Below are 19,200 nucleotides of genomic sequence, written 5' to 3' on the forward strand. Positions count from 1 at the left end.
AAACGATTCGGAAGCCGAGAGGGAGAACCTGGGAAATGACTCGTTGCATGATTATCTCAGACGGCCAAGAAAGCCATAGCTGAGCAAGGCTATGGCAAACACGGAGATTATTCACAGTCGTAATACAAGAGGCCAGCTTTGATTTTAAAACCGCAATGATTAAACTCAAGGGGAATATTCGCAGCATGTACGCCGCAAGCCGCGGATCGCAGGATTCTGTATTATTTTAACAAGTCAGCTTCTACATCACAATATATAACAATGCTGAGAGGCAACTATCACCATAAAATCTCACTTGATACTAATCTGGTACTTGTGGCATATTTCGGTCTGACTCGCAGCCGCAATTCTCCTCATTGTGTTTTATATATATAAGATAGAATACATGTAATGGGTACTTGGCTTAGAAGTGACAGAAAAGCCAGCAACGTCCTATCAAAGGGCCGTTACTGAAAGTGAATATACTGAAATTCATCCGCCGACCGTTTGCCTCTTCCGTACCTCCTGTCGCCCCCAGCTCCGTTGTAGTCCTCAATCTCGACTTCGTTGCCATCGACATCGACATCGTGTACCCAGGCGACGTGTCCGTATGGGCCTGCGGTAGTCTGGGCAATGGCTCCAGGTGCGGGAGTGTTGTCAACGACAAGACCCGCGTTGCGTGCGACATTCGCCCACTGGTTTGCGTTGCCCCAGCCCTGTCTCGCGTAGCCGTTGAAATCGGCATGAAGCCGGTTGACAACACGCCACGCGGCAAAGCTAGTACACTGGCATGTTGTCTGCTGATTCTCGTCAATCTGATCACACTGGCCCTTGTAAGGGTAGTCGTCGACTTCAGGGCCGGGGACTTGACCTCCCGCATCGCTTGTAGGTTGAGGCTTGGGTGGGTTGTCGCCCGGTTGGGGAATGCCGGGTTGAGTGCCGGGCTTAGTGCCGGGTTGAATGCCTGGTTGGAAGCCAGGTTGAGTGCCAGGTTGAAAGCCGGGTTGAGTGCCGGGTTGAATGCCTGGTTGGAAGCCGGGTTGAGTGCCGGGTTGAAAGCCAGGTTGAAAGCCAGGTTGAAAGCCGGGTTGAGTGCCGGGCTCGCCACCGGGCTCGGTATCGGGCTCGGTATCGGGCTTGGCGCTCGGCTTAGGGACACCCGGGCCAACAGGACTCGGACGGTCGGGTTTGCCGCAGGAGCCGGGGCCTCTTTGCGGTGCCTTGACCTCCGGGTACGGCGAGGGAAGTCGGTTGTCCCCAATGGCCAGGACACCGGGCTCCAGAGGCAAGGCGATGGCGGAGCCTCGCAACAGAATAAGAGCAGCAACGGAAGCGGTGAACTTCATGATAACCAACTGAAAATGAGTGACAAGAAGTAGAAATGATTGAAATGGGCGTGGATAACGATGAGGATCGAGGAGCTCGTCGTTTAGAGACGTGGCCGCGGTATTTTATAACCATGTCGCCAATCCGCAAAACCTATCCCGCTCGTCTGATGGGCGCATCCTGCCCAGATTGGCATAGTTTGAAACCTTTTTCAATAGCATCAACAAAGCGCGGCAAAGGCCAACCATAAGTCGCCGCATTCTGGGAGATTGTTGGTTACCAGTATTTGGTCCATGCGAGACTATCAGCAGATGGATATACGTCGAGTTTCAGCTGAAATAGCAGAAACCTGGTGTTCCTTGCTATTCAAAACTTCCATCAAGGTTGAACCGCCGCAATCAGCAGGACCAAAGCAGGCGGCTCATACCTGCCCTTGGCTTCTGAGGTGACAAAGTCTGGGGATAAATCCCTGTCATTGTTCACTCGGAAAGAGTCCGTCAGCCATTGGCACAGGGAGGGAGGGATCTAATCACGGGGTTGACAACTGTTCACGGTTCGGTGGAGCAACGAATGACCCTTGATGCAACCGCATAAATGATGTGAAACACTTCGTATGGGCCAGCAAGCAACACCAAGCAGGGAACAAAGGCTTACAAGCATATCGCACTTGAACGCCACTGTAATTCTCTTGCAAAACATTTTGACTTGGAGAGAATACGAGTCCACGAGATTACAGCGTGCGACAACAATTCGCGATAATAATTCAAGACAATTATGGCAGTGCTGCGTGCATAATGAACGTACAAGTTTCATATAAAAGCACTTGAGAGTCTACAGTGAACAGGGATAATGAAATTCACCCATCTCTCGGGCTGCGCCCGGAGTCTCTGCCGGGTGCGCGTGTAGGGATGCACGCGCCTGGCAATAACAAATCTACGGCGATGATACTATTAGTTTCACACAAACTTGGTCCAGCCGCCCACGACATTGTCCGTCAATTTCATCAGTCGCCCTGGCAAGCTAGATATATGCCGGTCGGAGACGCATGAGGGGCTGCGACGGGAATAATGGCGGCGAATGGGAAACGAATGCGTGTGTTGGCTGGTCGTAATCGTCGTTCATCTCCACCAAATGATCGCCTCTGGGATTAAGAGGATCCAATCTCAAACACTGCCACTTGTCGTAAAATTGAAAAACGACATGAAACTCGCCGAACCAAAGAACCTCTGCCTTGGTCATTGTGTCGATCGCCGATGGGACAAGGGTTATACATGGCGGCGGCAAGCGACTGGGCAGAACGTGGTCTCTGGTTGTTTCGACTAGGAGCAACCGACAAGGAATTGCACTAGCGTACCAAGCACAATAGCTTGTTCAACTCTGTGAACCCGATTGGACCATCCATACCGCACAAGTGCCGGCCTAGATGGCGTGCCCTCCGGGATCGCGGCCATGCTGCAGATTCCAGATGCTACCAAGATATAATGGCATAATCAATCACAAGTGTCTAGTAATAGCTACAAGCTAGCAGACTTGAATATGATCAAGTCTAGGCTCTGGACAAGTTCCTCTTACTGTTGGGCAACGGTCATTTCCCCACTACTACAAGTGCAATGGTATCATGGAGATTCAGGCATAAAATGTGATTCCAATACTTTCCCGCATGTATTCGTTTCCACCTGGTTCCCCGTCCTCGTACGGACATGCTTAAGCTTGAGCAAAACCCAGAGCATTTCGTAGATGGCCCACGCTGTGTGATCCGGGACCACCCTGGCGGCCGGATCCCCAACGTACCTGGCCCTCCACATGCGAGGTTTCATGAAACGTGTGGCTTTGGCATCGTCGCCAGCGGTGTGTAAGGAGGCTGCAAAGTCGTTGGATTAAGAATATGCATTCGCAAATGGTATCAGCACGTCTCGCTCGCCCTCCCGCGCTGGTATGTGTCTAAAGACTCCGACGGCAGAAGCTGCTGAAGCAGCAAGAGGCGTCAACTTGCTGATGCAATTTACGACTGGGTGGATTTATCGCTAGGAACGTGGCAGTGGTCCACGGCCGAGCTAATAGACATTACTTAAGCACCAACGGCTCTAGCAAGAGGTGTAATACTTTAAAGACCACTTCTCGGCTGTAATAGTGCACAGCATCTTTATTCCTGCAAGTGAGAAAAGAGTATTCCGACCGAAACCATCACATTCACTCCTCCCAATCGAGACGTTGTCTGTTGCCGCAAATTGCAACCTTTCCGTTGCCGTTACCCCTTGACGAGGCAGCCTTGGCTCTGGCCTTTTCGGCCACCCAAAATGCATTCTGTCCCCAGTGTATCGGCGCGGCCTCCATGGCGGCGACGATTTGGCCGGCGCTCGGCGGGGCAAATCCGCTCCATGCCGCTTCTCGCCGCTCGTGGCCGGCGCTCGTGGCCGGAACCCCGCCGCCAATGATAACCTACGGTCGACGGATCATGCTATTAGTAACGACGCGATGTGTTTCTTCCAGCGAGAGATGAGGATTGGCTGTTGCGAGAGCACAGAGCGCTTAGAGCCCGCTAATATTAAATTATAAAAAAAAGAGAGAAAGACAAAAAGGGCTAAGTGAAGGGCATCTAGTTACACTGTATTTCGGCCGTACCTAGGCCATGGAACCGTAACTAACCACGCAAGAGAGCCTACTGATATCTTGTTAATTTGCTCCAAATCCGCCAACCTCATATTGTAATTCTCGCTGGGGTCTGTTTGGAGTGCATCAAACGCCTGGTCCCGTTGCGGAGCACGCTTAGAACTAAAGCTTTGCGCTGCGGCGAAAGATGCGACTGAAACTATGAGTTGTGGCGCCAAGTAAGCTCTATATTCCACACGGGCTTTATTAAACTAATACAATAACAGCGAGTGTTTGCTGGAGTTGACATTGGAACAAATGCAACGGATGCGAAAGTCTGCCATCGAGGTGCGCGGCCTCTAACTTGGGTCGTGGGAGTGGCGTCTCGTGTTATTTTGATACTGACGCCAACACCCATACCCGGGGCGTTGGAATGGGCTTATGGGAAAACTGCACCCAATTTCAATATTGGTGCTAGTGCAGTTGTGGTTGATTTGTTAAGAAGGGAGTAGATATTACGCCTCCAGGGGGTGCTGCTTTTAAATACGCCATCACAGAAGGAAATGCTCAACATGCAGTCTGATAGTATTTGATAGCAAAAATCTGCTATTAAACCGTTGCAAATTCATTATAAAAAGCCCTGTATCTGTCCTCTAAATTTCATGTCCCTCTCCTATGAGACTACCAATCATCCAAACGTGTATGTACGGTGTAATTTCGACAGTGGACTGGATTTATATTATATCGCTCTTCTGCCGGTGAAATGCCCCCAAAATCAAAATTTTGACCACTTCTCTGGTCGCAGAGCCTGGTTTGCGTTCGACTGGCTGTAGTAGTTTAGCGGAGGGCCCTGGGGCGCGCACTGCTGGTGGTTGGGCTGACCGTGGCCTTGGTGCTCTTGCGGAGGAGGCGGGCCGTAGCTGAGCTGGTCTTGTCCGTATTGCCCCCTTGAGTGTTTCTTGTCTTGTCGCTTCTTACTAAACTCCTTGGCTACTGCGACAGCAGCGCTAGACACGATGAGCGTCTTGATAAGACCCATTATGTGAATGCAAGGGGAAAAGAGAGGTGCAGACTAGATATTGTGGTTTATGGTATTTTTTACAGCCGTCCTGGCAGCATAATCACGTTCAAATAAGGATGAGGGTGCCTTTTACACAAGTGTGCCGCCAACCGCATCACCTACCGCATCGGAATGCTAACGATGCTGAGGCTGCGTGTAAGTCCGCCTACGACCAATCAGCTTACAAGGGCGTTGCGGAGGCGGGCGGAGCTGCCGCGAAGTGGATCCTGAACGAGACCGAGAGCGGTTGGAAGCACCGGAGGCGGTGGCTCAGCCCGAAAGTTGCGTGTCTGAGCAGCGCCGAAAGAGCGAACAAGCAAATGCCAAAAGGTGTGTGACGAAACCACTGAAAATCGAGGTAGTAACCCGGATCTCGGCACTTTGTGCGTAGCATAGAGAGCGGGTTGATGAGTTTGGTCACGTTTAGTGTGACAAGGGCTCAAGGAGGGCTTGGAGCTAATAGCTCAATTCATCTAATAACAGTCTTTGGTATCAAAGGTCCTTGGTTTTCCTTAAGGCCTTGAGGGACCAAAGGTGTCTATAAATACAAGAAGTCGGTGAGGGACTTTGCCCTAGGTCTCGTGACCGTAGCCCTTGTGTAACCAGCCATTTCCGTGTAACATTTAGTCTATACGCCAGAACAACGAGTGCCCTCTGCGTTGGGCACGCAGGTAGCAGGTCTTGGCTCGAGTTTGGCATATCGTGGCATATTTCAAAGCGGTGGAAAGTATAAGGGGATATAAAGATTATGCAAACTTTTAAAAAAAAATCGCCCAATTCAGGCGCAAACTTGCATTTAGGGAATGTGTTTGGGCAGTGCTGTGTTCGGGACACGGCAGGAAATGCAAGAGATGCTCTGTGAAATTGTTGCGGGGATGCAAGGGTAAAATATAATATTTGCTAGGAGATTGTATTTTGTAGAATCTGTCACAATGAAAGACCTGTTATCGCCTTGGCCCGACGACTATGGTATTGTCACACTATATTATGCGAGGGCTACGATCACGAGACCTTACGGCATGAGGCTCACTGACTTCTTGTATAAATAAAGCTCTTTACGACGTCTAGGCCTTGAGAAGCCCAAGGTTATGATACCAAAAACTGTTTAACGAATTGAACCACATTGTTTCAAGCCCTCCACTGAGCCCTTGCCACAGGTATCCATGGTTTGCAAATCATGATTTGTAGCAGAAGCCGTGTAGTAGAGACTCAAGGTGTCGAGGTCCCATGACATGTCTCGGTCAGATGGCTGCTCTTTTTATAAGGAAAAGAGAAAACAAGGAGGAATATCAAGGCGGTTAGCCCATTGCAGCGTGGCAGACACCCAGCTCCGTGCGGCCACTATCTCTCACTAATATCTTACGTGGCTTGCTACGGGCTGCGAAGCGGAAGCACTGCCCCTCTTCTCTTTGTTTTGTGTCTGCCTTGTGCCCACCTCTCTGCTACTTCCATTGTCCAACAGCCATCATGTATCCGGAGGCGCACGAGTCTTACCACATGACGGCACAGTTTAGATGCCGCAGATCCTCGACACCGTAGCCGCTGTATTAGGTGTCCAATACAGACCTCACTCATACAACATATTGGAACAACATGCCCCGCGCGCTGAAGATGGTAGCCTAAAGATAATTCTTAATATGCCATCACGGGGCCGTTGCGGGTGGGCCTCCAGAGGGATCTGCATCGTCGCAACTCACTGAAAATCACACCCCGTTTCAAGCCAAAAGATCAATTTCGTTTTTCAAGAGGCAGCGGCACGTGAAAGGGGTCCTGCGGGATTACTCTGCCCGAGTGGCGGTAAACTTTTAACAGAAGCCTCCTGTGTGCCACGTGCCACGCCTCAAACGCCATAAATGCTGACCGTGGCGGCCTTGGATATGCCATGTTTGTAGTGGATTTGGTTATCACGTAAGCGTGCTAAGGAATATGCCGTGACTATACATAATTTGGCTCCAGTTACAATTGTTTACCTGGTCTCACTCATAGATATACTTTACACAATACTTTTGTTTCGTTTGCGACGCCATTATTGCATTCTCGGTAGCAGAATAATCCCAATGTGATCAGCCGATTGACGTAGTCGGCAGCAGTCATTTGAAATATATCAACTGGGCATATCCGAAGCGGCAAACCCCGTCGCGCGGTTACTAGGCTCGACCGTGGATGGCTGAAGTGTCTTAAAATACTCGACAACCAAAATCAAGGCGCCAGACTTTCACATCAGCATGGCACCTCAAGTGAGGTTAGCTCTGTGTAACTATGGCCTCACTTTTCAAGTTAGTTGCCAGGCTGGACTATCCCCTTTGTGTCTGTACGTTTGAACCACTTGAGCCCCAGACCGAACGTGAGAGATGTGACACATATATCGCAAGCAAAAGTCTTGTTATTTTGGACCAAAACATGTCGGTTTCACCCGAGACTGTGAAGGCGAGCATTCCCCCCGGGCTGTGCATACTAAGCCCAATCACTTGACTGAGCAACACCAGACGTCGCATAATGTCGGCCTTTCAAACATGTATTATTGCCGCGGTTGTTGCTGGTGTCGGGGCAAACCTGGTTCCAACTTCCCATGGCACCGTCCAGCAGCAGCAAGCGACGCCATTCAGAGGAGGCCCTGTTGCGACCACAGCAGCTACCGCGTATTCTGGGCTCCTTCACCGTCGGGCTGATGACACTTGCGGATACATTGACGGGACAGAGGGTGCGTGCCTCTCAGATTACATCTTTCTCTCCTCATGGCAGGCAGAAGCTGACTTGGCTTAGCGGCCTGGTGCAACAACCCTTATGAATGCTTTTACAACGATACCGCCTCAGCAGCTGGTTGCTGTACGGCCTCGACTTCTTGCAGCATCCCAACAACGTGCCTTCCATCCATCTCGCCCTCCCCAAGTGACACCGGCCTTACGAAACATTGGTAAGGGAGTTCCTATTGCCCGCTAACGAACAAGTTGATGTCATCTGGCCTGGCATGGCGAATGGGGCAGGATGCTAATCCTCCGAGACGATAGTTCCTACTCAGCCAGTCCATCATGCCTCTCGCTCATCTACAGCAACGGTCCCTGTTTGGGGTGCACATGGTTTATATGCGACTCGAACGGGGGGAGAATGGCAATCCTCACCACTCGCACCAAGGGCATGTCCACGACAGCGCCGCCAACTACACCACCGCCAACAGACCCGACGCCAAATCCATCACCAACCAACCCAACACCGGTACCACCCCCGTCGCCGCCGGCTCCTACCGGGGCAATTGTCGGAGGGGTCGTAGGAGGAGTCGGTAAGTTGGACGACGAACCACCCCTGCCGCGCTGTCGTGGGAAAAGCTGACGTTGGCTCCCTACCTCTATTCCAGCCGCCTTGGCTTTGATGGGTAATTTATTCTTCTTTCTCAAACGCCGCCGGAAGCCTAAGGAATCGGGCTCCGAGCAAGACCTAGCCCCGGAGACACAAGCTGGTTGCAATGACACGTCTCAGGATTTCGAGCCCAGCAGAGCTACATCCGCCACGGCGAATCCCACCACCATCCCGAACTCACCTTCGCCGCCGTCTCAATATCGACAAAGCTTTGCCGGAGCCAGTTGGTCGGCGTCGCCGGCGCCGGTGTACCCTTCCAGCTATGCAGATCAACCGGTTTTGCCTCGGCAGCACTTTCAAGGCCCGCAAAACTGGTACCCGGCTCCGCCTCAGGAGATGGCAAACACGCAGCCGGAGAGGCCTGCGCAGGAGATGCCAGAGATGCCAGGGAGCTCTTAAACGAAGGGAGTAGGAACTCTTTGTGATTTTTACCGTCGTAGGGGCCAAAATTGTATAAAGGATGTGCGAGATGGCGAGTAAATAGCATATGAATGTATCCCGGAATTGATACAACTTTTACCGCATCAAGATTGCCGAAACTACGTGGCGCTACAGATGGTGTGTCACGAAAGAACGCGCTCCAGCTGTACAGTAGTTCAAACTTGACCCCTTGTATTCCGTAAACATGGCAAAGGGGCTCGCCGGCGCGGTTGTGCCTGTCACTATCCAAGACCTATGCTTCATGATTTTAGGTGTACCACGATATCTGATGGAGTCATACGCGGTATATGGGAAGCTGGAGCGAATCCCTCGGGCTGTGCCAAAATTAGCAGGATTCACCCTGGCGGGAGCAAAATATTGAAAGTGCCTTGGTCGACGTCTCGACCCTAGTACTAGCCAGGCACTGGGCGCCTCCAATGAGAGTCGTGGCGTTGCCCAAGTCTGGACGCCCCCGGCAGTGGCACGTACTATTATTGTAAACAGGTTTCTAGTCGAGGCCAAATATAGATTTAGCCAAGAAGGGCCGAGACGCAATGTGGCTCAAGAACTGCCGGCACCATCAGAGCTGTGGTGGTTGGTGGACCAATGTGTGAATGACCTGACGTAGATACCCGCAGCGGTGGCTTGCTTTCCACCTCTCGGTGGCGATGAAGCATGTGGCCCCTAAAGCGCCTTTATATCCTGCTTGAGTAATCTATTCAATGCGGTGTTTAAAAATAGCATGAAACATGGGGTATATTAATACCCGATACTGGTTAAAATTTTCGGAGAAAAGTGCTGCCTAGGATCAAAAAGGAATCTTTCTCTGCTAAGCTTAATTATCCTGATAGACTCAATGGTATGTTCATAAGGAAACATCGGTGGCAGTTGGCGGTTAGTGTGGCTGAGAACACCATGGGCTGTCCGGGGGGGCATACTTAAAAGCCAAGTAATCGGGATGTTCGACAAAAGCTGGACCCGGCCATCTTCCGGGGCCTCTCAAGCGAGGCTACAAAGGGAAACCAGTCAACGCCACCATGGCGGAAATGGTCAAGTTGCCGGATATTCAGCAGGTGTGGACGGTGAAGGTGATGACGCCGCAGCCGGAGCCGGAACAGGCGAGGCCCCGGGAAAATAACCTCGCAACCCTCTACAGAGCTACGTACCACCGCAAGTTGACTTGGTGCATAAGTCGGGCTATACCGGCGGGGTTTTCACGATTGGCGTGATTAACATGGCGGTAAGTAGCTAGCTGATGCTAGAAGTGAGGATACGTGTGAGGTGGAAGACCAACAAAGGGGCGGCAATTCAACTACACACACCGGCGCGCGGTGGCTGCTTTGGCAGGGGTTGCGGAGCCGAGTCTGGTGAGAACCTCTTGGAAGATGAGAAGGACGATGACAAGGGCTGCGATGCTCATGGCGGTCCGCGTTATCCTTTTGCGTGAGACGTCAGTGGCCAACGTACAACGCTCGTTTAATCAAAGGGTATTCAACGCCGTAGACCGCGGCGCTGCACACGTCGTAGTTTGGCGGCTAGAGGGCGGTCATGTTGGAATTGGCATCCTCCGCGCCATCCGATTTACCGGCCCCGTCGCCGAGGCTCCACCCAAAGTTAGCCGGGGTCCGGGCCCTCGGCGCCGGCCAGAGCGGACCTTTGCCTCCAGACGCCTCGTCGAGACCCCGTTGACGGAGCTGGCTGACGACACGGCGTCGGGTCCGACATTCGACGCCGCTTGGCGGCCCTATGCTTGGCGGCATTCCTGCCCTGATCATGGAAGCATGCGGCCGCATGAGCCCGGCTCTTCCGGAACGGATGCTCCCGGCCACAGCCGTGCCCGTCACCGGCCAAGACCCCTAAACACCACGTCCACCTTTCTTGATTCCGTAGCTGGACAAGGCGGCGGCGCTGTCAGGGCCTGGAATGCTCTCCGCGTCTCTACCATTGTCGAGCCCGCCGGCCTGGCCTTTGACGACACCGAGCACCGTCACGCCTCGCCGCTCCGCCTCGCCGACAACAACACCGGCGCGGCCGAGGTCATCTACAAGCTCGCCAACCTACCCGCCGTTGCTTGCGTACAATCGCACCCAACTCCATCTGCCACAGCGACAAGTCACAGTACTTTTCTACGCACTTATCCACCAAACCGACACACGTACTCCAAAATCTCGTCGAGAAACCGTGAATCAATGCCAGGGCGACAGCCAATAATTGAAGCTAGAACTATGACTACATTAATTATCCTCGTATCTCGTACCCCTGAGTAACATGACAAGGAATTTTTTTCAATACAGTAAATATCAAGACGGTATGTGGGCAGTCTTGCGTCAAGTCGTCATCCCCGAGCTCGATAGTAACACCTCGAGATAACACTACTCAATTTTCAAATCACCGCAACTCAGGTTGCCCGCTAAACGTCCGTGGCTGCTTTCCCGGGATCATGATTCCGTAATACACCTGGCTGCAGCAGCCGGCTGAGTCAAGCCTCCAGCCATGCCAGCACCCAGGCTAGATGTTCTCGCCCGTGCCGAGCTCTATGGGCCTTATAATGCTTTCAAGCTCCTGAGACAAGTACCGATGGTCTCCTGGTAATTCGTATGACACGTCGCTTTGGTCCGTGGGACTATTCGACTGCAAGACGACGCTCTTTCCCTCCAATTCCGGTATACCGCAGTGGCTGCCGTCAAGACAGGTTGATGGCGTTCTTTCGTTTGATCTCGCCTTCTTCCGTCTCCAGTATACCAGTATATATATTGCCAGGCCAAACACTATTAGCCCCAGGGGAATGGACACGGCGATGGCGGCCTCTATCCCCGGAGAAAGGGTCGTGTTTCCGGGCTCGTCGTCATTTGCACCCTCTTCAGTAGCCGGCACGGGTGTGGATTGAACAACAAGCACCCGCGGTCCCCACGCAACTGCTCGAGTGTCCGACGTCGCCGTCCTTGTCTCTAAAGCTGTCGACCGAAAACAGACACCTCGTGCGCCGTGTACCGCTGATATTCGCCCACCGGGTTTTACTGTCGAGACGCAGCCGTGAGGTTTCGACACATCGCAGGCATATCCACTGTAGAAAGACTCCAGATTTTCTGGTAAGCAAAGTCACTGGGCGATTGAAACAACGCCTCCATCACTCCAGAGAGTCGGGAGCGTTCCCTTGAGTCCTTACCTGGGGCAACAGCCGATTGCCGTCTCTCCGGCTTTCAGCATGCGCTGGATTTTCCTTTCGGCCAGGTTCAAACCTGAAGTAGCATTGGCGGCGCCATACAAAGCTGTGCCTGCTGGCCGGGAGATTGTGCAGCTTGGTCCATAGCCGTGCGGGCAAACCGACCCCGGCGAGTACACGGGATAAGGCGTCACCATGTCCGAGAGCTCGAATTCGCAGGTAAATGCCGAAGCAAAAGACTCGGGGAAGCAGGTGGGTTTCGCCATGGGACCGAAGACGAGGCCGTCTACCCCGTTGACATTGCAGGTGAAGCCGTAGTTGTAGTAGTAGGTCCTTGGATTGTCCAAAGTAAAGTACCGGTTTGTAAGAGACGTGCAATCATCTGGCGGCGTAAAGGTTGTCGTGAGAGCGCCGAGATTCGTCGTTTGTAGAGTCGATCGAGCAGCAAGAACCGGCTCGCTGGTTATAGTCGCGTCGGCCGCCGTGTTTGTGGCCGCGCTGTCCATTTTGACAGTCTCGGCAGGGTTCTGCAAAAGTTGTGGCCGTCGCCTACTTGAATTGAGGATGGGGGAGACGAATTGGCATTACCGTGTTGGAGACGGCGCTTCCAAGAACTCGGTTATCCGGCGTGTGATTCCCACTTTGACCCCTTTTACATGCAGCAACGTTTCACAGGTTCCACAACTTTGGCTGTGTGAATAATGACATGTTTTATGAATACTGTCTTTAAGCTGGGATCCATCTCCTGTAAAAGAACACCTCACACCAACCCGCACGCGAATGATTCAAAACTGAGAATGGAGAGCTGTGATTGCACATTACCACTGGTCCTTCCCATTGACTGGAGCCCACAATGCTGCGCATAAATTGCTAGCATGGGTTCTTGTTGCTTTATCCTTGCCTTGTCATTTCTTTTTGCAGCCTCACCGAATATATTATTAACTAGTGAACCACTCGGTCGGGCCGAGCCTTGTTTTGTTAGGCCCTAATTGGCTCGGACATGTCTTTGCAGCTTTCCGAGAGACAATCAGCTCCATGTGCCACCCAACTTTGTGCTTCAAACTCCATACGTGCATATTGGTCACTGAGGCTGAGGGGTGGGATTGCGAACCCTGGCTATTAGTGGGACATTTTCAGACAACATGAGGAAAAGACGCAAATCGGATACGGAGAATAACCGGAAAAAATGCAGCTTACTCATGTGCTAGATACTCAGATCCATGCGGTCGTCTTCCGGTCAGCTTTAGTCTCTGGTCTGAACTGAGTGGTTGGATGCGATGCTGCGTTGGGTGGGACTAATTGCTCATGTTCTCGAGGTGAAGCGTGGGTGGGCATAATTACAAGATGCATATGCACATGTCCATGTTGCAACACTCCAATTCTTGCCTCCAATGTTTATTATGGCCCGACACACGGAGTACATTCGGTGTTAAAACGGTACGCCGGCCCGGCAATCGGGAATTGTGGGTCGGTCCCGGGACTCCCTTGGGACTAACCTTGCACGTCGCTCTTCTCCAATGGCTGGATGTCATGAATAATCTGATATCGGAAGTTTAAAGGCTAGGTCAGGTCAATGGGAAACATTGTAAACCAAGATGAATAAAACCCTGATGCCAACGAGCGAGTTATCCTAGGGGTAGGCAAAGCGGGCGGGAATGACCCCTCCGGGGGCCCTTCGGGGACCCTGCCGGGGGCCGCCTGCGGCGAGCTCTGGCCTGCGGCCGCTGTTGCTAGTAGCACGGCGTTTTCATGTTGACCAATTGCTAAAGAGTATCTTTCCTTGGACCAATTAATGCTTAGGGACGCTCCCATTATATAGTAGATTAAAGAGGCAAAGCGGGAAGCTACAGCTAAGCTGAGCTTGCTTGCCCACGTCCCTTAAACTCTACTCGGCAGTCAATTTATCCCGCTTTGCCTAATAATGGGAATGTGAAGGAATCGTGTGATTTTTCAGTTGGATGAATGCCTCACTCTATGACCGTTGTGTAAAATAATTTCAGTTGGAGTAGCGATACAAACCATTCTACTAGCTCTTACGCTGGCATACTTCCAGCTCTCCGTACACCTTTTGCCATGATTACCGCAGACAATGAACCATACTATCCGTCCAGTGCGACCAGGATGACGACTCTACGTTTCCCAATGCTGTGTAATGTGTAATTGTTGTGGTATGTGCTGGAGGACCGCTCCCGATGCCGCGTACTTTTCATCTACCAAGTTTTGCATCGCAGCGTACCTTGCAACCCTGGCACATACTCAGCCGGCGGTGAAGTATTTAGGGTCTGGCAACATCTGACTTCTAGAATCTCGCAATGCTGCTCATGGGCAGCTCGGGCCATTGCCTTGCATCTCAATGCTGTCGCAAAACAAGCCAGAAGTCAAAATTCAATATATTAGTAGTCTTAAGCTCTCTAGCCTATGCTGCTACACTTTACTGGCGGCGGCTGCACCTGATGCCGGTGCCATCCTTTACTCCGAACTGTGGTATACAGGTTAGACATTTGTCAAGAACAGCTGCGGAAAAGACGTACAGGCACGATTGCCTCGCAGCAGGAATCAACCTGGCCACTGAAGCCGCAGTCGAGGAGTTCATCCCAGTGGCAATTGATGCCAACTCGTCCGCTGGGGAAAATTGAAGGAACAATGGCGTCGCAGCACACAGACCGACAATTCGCGCTCTAGATATGTCAGGTAGTATCAGCTCAGGGTTTCTCCCATCATATATACCACTATTGGCCTACCTCTTCCCTCGGCGGCAACGTAGCGGCGGACCCAAGAACACCCAAGGCAATGGAGGGGATGGTGAAGAGACGGAAGAGCATTTTGGCTAGTGATTGGAAGGGATATAAAAAGTCGGAGTATTTCTTATCAGACGGATTTTATGCGTGTGTCGTGTTTTAAGCTTGACTGGCCTGGGAGAGGAAGAAGTTATGGTATCGAATGATGCGGAACTGGGTATTTATACCGTTAGTCGTCAGGATACATCCGTCAGGTCAATGGTCTTCAACTGTGATACGTGACTTGGACACGTAAGACGGGACACCTTTATGATGATATCCTTACTAAATGCTTTGGCAATCTCGCTGCAATACTACCTGACAATTATAGCCACTCATATTTAGAAGCCTTAAACTCTCTTCCCCCCCCCCCCCCCCCCCCCCTTTTTTTTTTTCCACAAACCATATGCAGTACGCCTGCATGTCTCCGGCTCCTGCGCCTCTATTAGCCTGTTAAAAGCACCCTGTCAGTACAATTCTGTGTCCAGTATGCATGTTAATGTCAATATCCAAGTCTCAACTGACAGCACATCTGACCCATGTGACATGACAGTCATTAATGTTGATGCAATGGAACGCAGAATTGGTCTAGATCTGAGGTTTATAAAGACTAATAGACGGTTGGTTTCTGTGCTTCCGCTTAATAGACACGACAGGCACGCCCAAATACCCAACTTTGCGTTTGTTCTCGGAGCCTGCGTCGATCTTTGCTTCGTCGACTCAAGCTATCAAACAATGACTTTTACTTGGACGCGAAATTTATTTTTACTTTTAAGGGCAGCTAAACAATCGTCACTCCGACCTCGTTTAGCTGTACCACTACTCCCCCATCCCCCCTCTTGCTTGCATATTGTCGGGCTCTCGGGTTTGTTGCTGGCTTTGGGCTTTGCCGGTTGTAGCTGACTCGTAAACTGGGGAAACACGACCTTTCGCCTTGTCACGTATGGCATACTTGTTCCCTGTTTTTGAAATGCCCAAATTTCTGCTTACAGCCGCGAAATAGACTGTATCATGGGGAAATCGCGTACGTTGTCCAATGGTGAGTAGCAACCGGCTTGTAAAGGGCCATGTCTCGAGTCATGCCAACTCTAACCATGTATTGAGACCTAGCCTGAAGTTTATTGCTCCATTATTCAACGCCTTCGTAGACAATTCTCGGGTACAATGAACATATATATCGATTCTACAGCGCGGGGTTGATACAAGTCGAGCCGAGGAGCTAGAACTCTACAGTTCTCACAGACACCGACAATGAATCCTGACAAGACATGGTCGCGTGAGCATTGTGCAGGTCGGCAAGAGACTCGGCGTGCAATGCCGGCTTACATTTACGCTGACTAGCTCGCACGGCATGTCCATCTATTGCAACCACTACAACAGCCAGGCATCCAATTGGACTTGGGGCGTCAGCGGATGTTGACGCACGTACGGGCGGATGGAGCGTTGCGTGTGGGTTGGAATTGATGTATCGCTTTACCATGGCGGAAGAGTCAGCAACTGCATTCAATCATGCGACCAGTTTTCTGACATGCATCTTACATCCGTTGCCGCAGTGTAGCACTAATGTCGTTCCGCCGTTGATTCACAGCCGTGTCTTCAACCACCGCATTGGCCAGTAGAGCAACTAACAAATTGGTACTGCCCGGCCGAGGCTTGTTAGATGACAAAGATGAAAGAGGCAGAAAACACACAACATACCGCGCTCCGCCCACCATGCCAACATTGACGCTAGCAGTCCGCTTACTGACCTTTTTATTATCAGACAGATCAAGTCAGAGTTTCAACAATGACCAAGACATGACTGACATGGTAATTGGATAAATCTGCTAGTACGCTTGATAGCCCAACCACTGACAACCACCATGGAGGGACAAGAAGAGTGCCGCTGATGGTCGCGCTATAGGCGACAACAGCTTGGAAACATGACAGATCAAGATGTTGACTGACAGAGTACCTAGATTGCAAAAGGTGGCAATATAGCCCGCCAGAAGGGATAGACAGACGCAAAGACTGTCTGGCGGGCTGAGCTGAGAACCCGTACAGCTTGTGGAAACCAGTCCGTTATAAGGTTTATAGAGCAACCTTTCCTTTATATACTAAACAGCTTAATTTATAACCGCACAAGGCTAAATCTAGTAGTCAATTACGTCTGCTCTGCAAGGAGGGTCATATAAAACGCAGCCTGTCCGCCAAAGAACTTGCCCACCACGCTAGAATACGAGCTAGCTGAAAGAAAAGTATTCATGACATTGTAAAACAAAAAATTGAGCAATTTTCCTTGTGAAAAAATCTCCTCATCTCCTTTGTCAACTGATCCTGCTTGTGGAGGTACAGTTGATCGCCACCACAGAGCCAGCAAAGCTAGTGATTCAGTCATGTCCAACGACTTCAACCGGCTACATGATTTGCCCATGAATTAGCCAAAGTACATCTCATCTGAAACCAGGTAGTAGCTGGCGAATTCTACAAGTCCAATTAAAGTCGTTTAGTATTTTGCACTGAATATACGTATTCATGCACATGCCAGCGGCATTTAGCCACCACTCGAGCCAAAGGTCGGTAGGTACTGGGTCCAGTCTGACTGTGTATACACCGAATCTGGCATCAGTCGAAGAGATGATACCGAAATGCCCAGCAATAGGACGCGTGAAGAGCAGTACAAAAAGGCTGTCAGGAATATAAGTCCCCGGTTGAATCCTTTAGGAAGGAGTGACTCCTTTGGCCATTTTCCCACTCGAGCCGCGTTGACTAGTCTCTTGGACGGGTTGTCCTTGTCTTTTATCACAAGAGCAAGATTCTTGAACTGCTCAATGAATGCTTCATCTTTTTTAGGACCAAAGTCTGTTTCGTCGGCCTCTGTTTCGACCAGAAATCTTTCCAAATCGTCTAGGAAATGAAAGGGGCGCGCATACAACTCGAGATATAGAATTTCCAAGTAGGTTTTTTGTCGGTTGTCCGCGAGAGCATCCTCCAGCTTTTCTATTGCTTCCATGACCTGCGTCTTATCATTCGTTTTCCAGAAGTATTCCTGCAGCAGCCTCAAACGATTACAAATGAATGACTGTGAATCACCTGATGATCTTGTAAACTGAGCGAGAGGATTCCCGAGTAAGCCAACGAATGGACTCGTGGCAGTAACCACTGTGGATATCCGCCAAAGGAGTCTTTCCACTTCGGTAGGGAACTCAGAGTTCCAGGCGATAGCATGTATAGCTCCAAAAAGGCCTGAGGCGACCGCCAGAAAGTACACGGCTGGGTGAAAATCGCCGTCGTGAATGGGAATGTTGTCGTTGGGAATCCTGTGCGGTACGTCAAGATTTCGGCCAGACGGGCCGCGCTGCTTATCCAGCACAATTGCCCAAAGACTATCATATGTTGCCTCGAATTCCAAGGGGTCCGGAACTACTGCTACCTGATTAAAAGGCGGTGTCGACAAGGAGATCTGCCGCGCTGCTGCCAGATCATTAGGTATTGGCGAGCCCATCCTTCCGATATAAAAAGGCCTCTCAACCTTCTGGGGCTTATAGAGGTATGTCAAGTATATCAGCACGCCGCAAATGGCAAATGCCAGAGTGACGACTTCCAGCTGTGAATATTGCAGTTTTTTAATGTGTCGAGTAATGATGGAGAGGACCAGTTGCAGGATCTGCAAGGAAGCAAAGGTTTTCGCTAGCCAGTCTTGCTTGCTTTTTTCCTCGATATCCTCGGGCACACATCGGGGAGTTTTAAAAATTGGATTTTTCGCCATCTGTAGAGCGGTGATTGGAAAGGTTTCCGGTTGTCCAAGGTATATGAAGCCGCCCATGTTGCCAAAGTAGCAGTGGACAAGCGTCCATTTATTGCCTTTTTTGTTGGTATATCCTTCGTCTCGAGCACCCTGATGCTCTAGATCCTGGGTTCGACTGTTCCCATGTAGACAGTGACGGCTACAGGGCCATGACCTTGGTAAGATCCAAAACCACCGATACCACCAGGGCCACTCCACGGGCTTTTTGTTCTCGCTCATCAGTCGAAGGGCTTTGCATGCCATGTGAAATTCGAACACGGCGTGCATCATGACCAGCTCAGGGAATAGTACTGTTATAACCATCCACTTGACTTTTCGCCACAGCCTTTTCCACGTGCCATCTCTTTGCCCCGGGATATTAAGATGTTGAATGCTCCATGTGCAGGCAGTAATGGTCGATACACAGGTGCTGACGATTTTCCAAGTGCCCCGGTAACTAGCCCCTGGTTGCCATCCAACAGCTTCATCACCTGGTATTGGATGCATACTCTGTCTAGTGCTGTTCTGTGCCGCAACTAGGAGAGACAGGCAAGCCGCCAGGCATAGTGATGCTCTGGACATGGCGTCTAAAATTTGATTCGCAAATGACACCTCAGAAGTGTTTTCTAAAGACAAAGAGCATCTACGGTGCGTGGAGTGCTACGTGTTTCTGAAGAGACTTTTGTTGTTCGATACGGACAACGAGGCTGCGCAACAAATGCATCCCCCTCACTGTGCTACATTACATTCGCCTCTGCTTGGTTGG

At 51.0% G+C, this 19,200-nt stretch overlaps 6 protein-coding genes across 6 annotated transcripts; 2 read left to right on the plus strand and 4 right to left on the minus strand.

Annotated features, from left to right (window-relative positions):
* Positions 1–317: 317 nt before the first annotated feature.
* On the minus strand, positions 318–1,373 carry J3458_022089 (uncharacterized protein). Its single transcript, XM_007811112.2, has one exon. It carries the CDS (start codon positions 1,323–1,325, stop codon positions 447–449), a length of 879 nt encoding a protein of 292 aa, XP_007809303.2. The 5' UTR covers positions 1,326–1,373; the 3' UTR covers positions 318–446.
* A 6,716-nt stretch (positions 1,374–8,089) lies between these two features.
* Positions 8,090–8,707, plus strand: J3458_022090 (uncharacterized protein; the record flags this gene model as incomplete). Its single annotated transcript, XM_007811110.2, has 2 exons — positions 8,090–8,231; positions 8,307–8,707. The coding sequence occupies 2 exons, from the start codon at positions 8,090–8,092 to the stop codon at positions 8,705–8,707; spliced, it is 543 nt and encodes a 180-aa protein (XP_007809301.2).
* A 1,433-nt stretch (positions 8,708–10,140) lies between these two features.
* Positions 10,141–11,697, plus strand: J3458_022091 (uncharacterized protein; the record flags this gene model as incomplete). Its single annotated transcript, XM_066122924.1, has 1 exon — positions 10,141–11,697. The coding sequence occupies one exon, from the start codon at positions 10,141–10,143 to the stop codon at positions 10,993–10,995; it is 855 nt and encodes a 284-aa protein (XP_065972146.1). The 3' UTR covers positions 10,996–11,697.
* On the minus strand, positions 10,927–12,397 carry J3458_022092 (uncharacterized protein; the record flags this gene model as incomplete). The annotated part of the gene is made up of 2 exons (XM_066122925.1): positions 10,927–11,792; positions 11,895–12,397. The coding sequence occupies 2 exons, from the start codon at positions 12,395–12,397 to the stop codon at positions 11,237–11,239; spliced, it is 1,059 nt and encodes a 352-aa protein (XP_065972147.1). The 3' UTR covers positions 10,927–11,236.
* Positions 12,398–14,322: 1,925 nt separating this feature from the next.
* Positions 14,323–14,713, minus strand: J3458_022093 (uncharacterized protein; the record flags this gene model as incomplete). The annotated part of the gene is made up of 3 exons (XM_007811108.2): positions 14,323–14,370; positions 14,423–14,569; positions 14,633–14,713. 3 exons carry the CDS (start codon positions 14,711–14,713, stop codon positions 14,323–14,325), a joined length of 276 nt encoding a protein of 91 aa, XP_007809299.1.
* A 2,488-nt stretch (positions 14,714–17,201) lies between these two features.
* J3458_022094 (uncharacterized protein) lies at positions 17,202–18,473 on the minus strand (the record flags this gene model as incomplete). The annotated part of the gene is made up of 1 exon (XM_007811107.2): positions 17,202–18,473. One exon carries the CDS (start codon positions 18,471–18,473, stop codon positions 17,202–17,204), a length of 1,272 nt encoding a protein of 423 aa, XP_007809298.2.
* Positions 18,474–19,200: the final 727 nt, after the last annotated feature.

This window comes from Metarhizium acridum (genome assembly GCF_019434415.1).
Source record: "Metarhizium acridum strain ARSEF 324 chromosome Unknown scaffold_587, whole genome shotgun sequence".
Classification (NCBI taxonomy): Eukaryota; Fungi; Ascomycota; class Sordariomycetes; order Hypocreales; family Clavicipitaceae; genus Metarhizium; species Metarhizium acridum.

Excerpts from the sequence above, each read along its gene's own strand:
- J3458_022089 (XM_007811112.2), bottom strand. The coding sequence starts at position 1,325 with ATGAAGTTCACCGCTTCCGTTGCTGCTCTTATTCTGTTGCGAGGCTCC.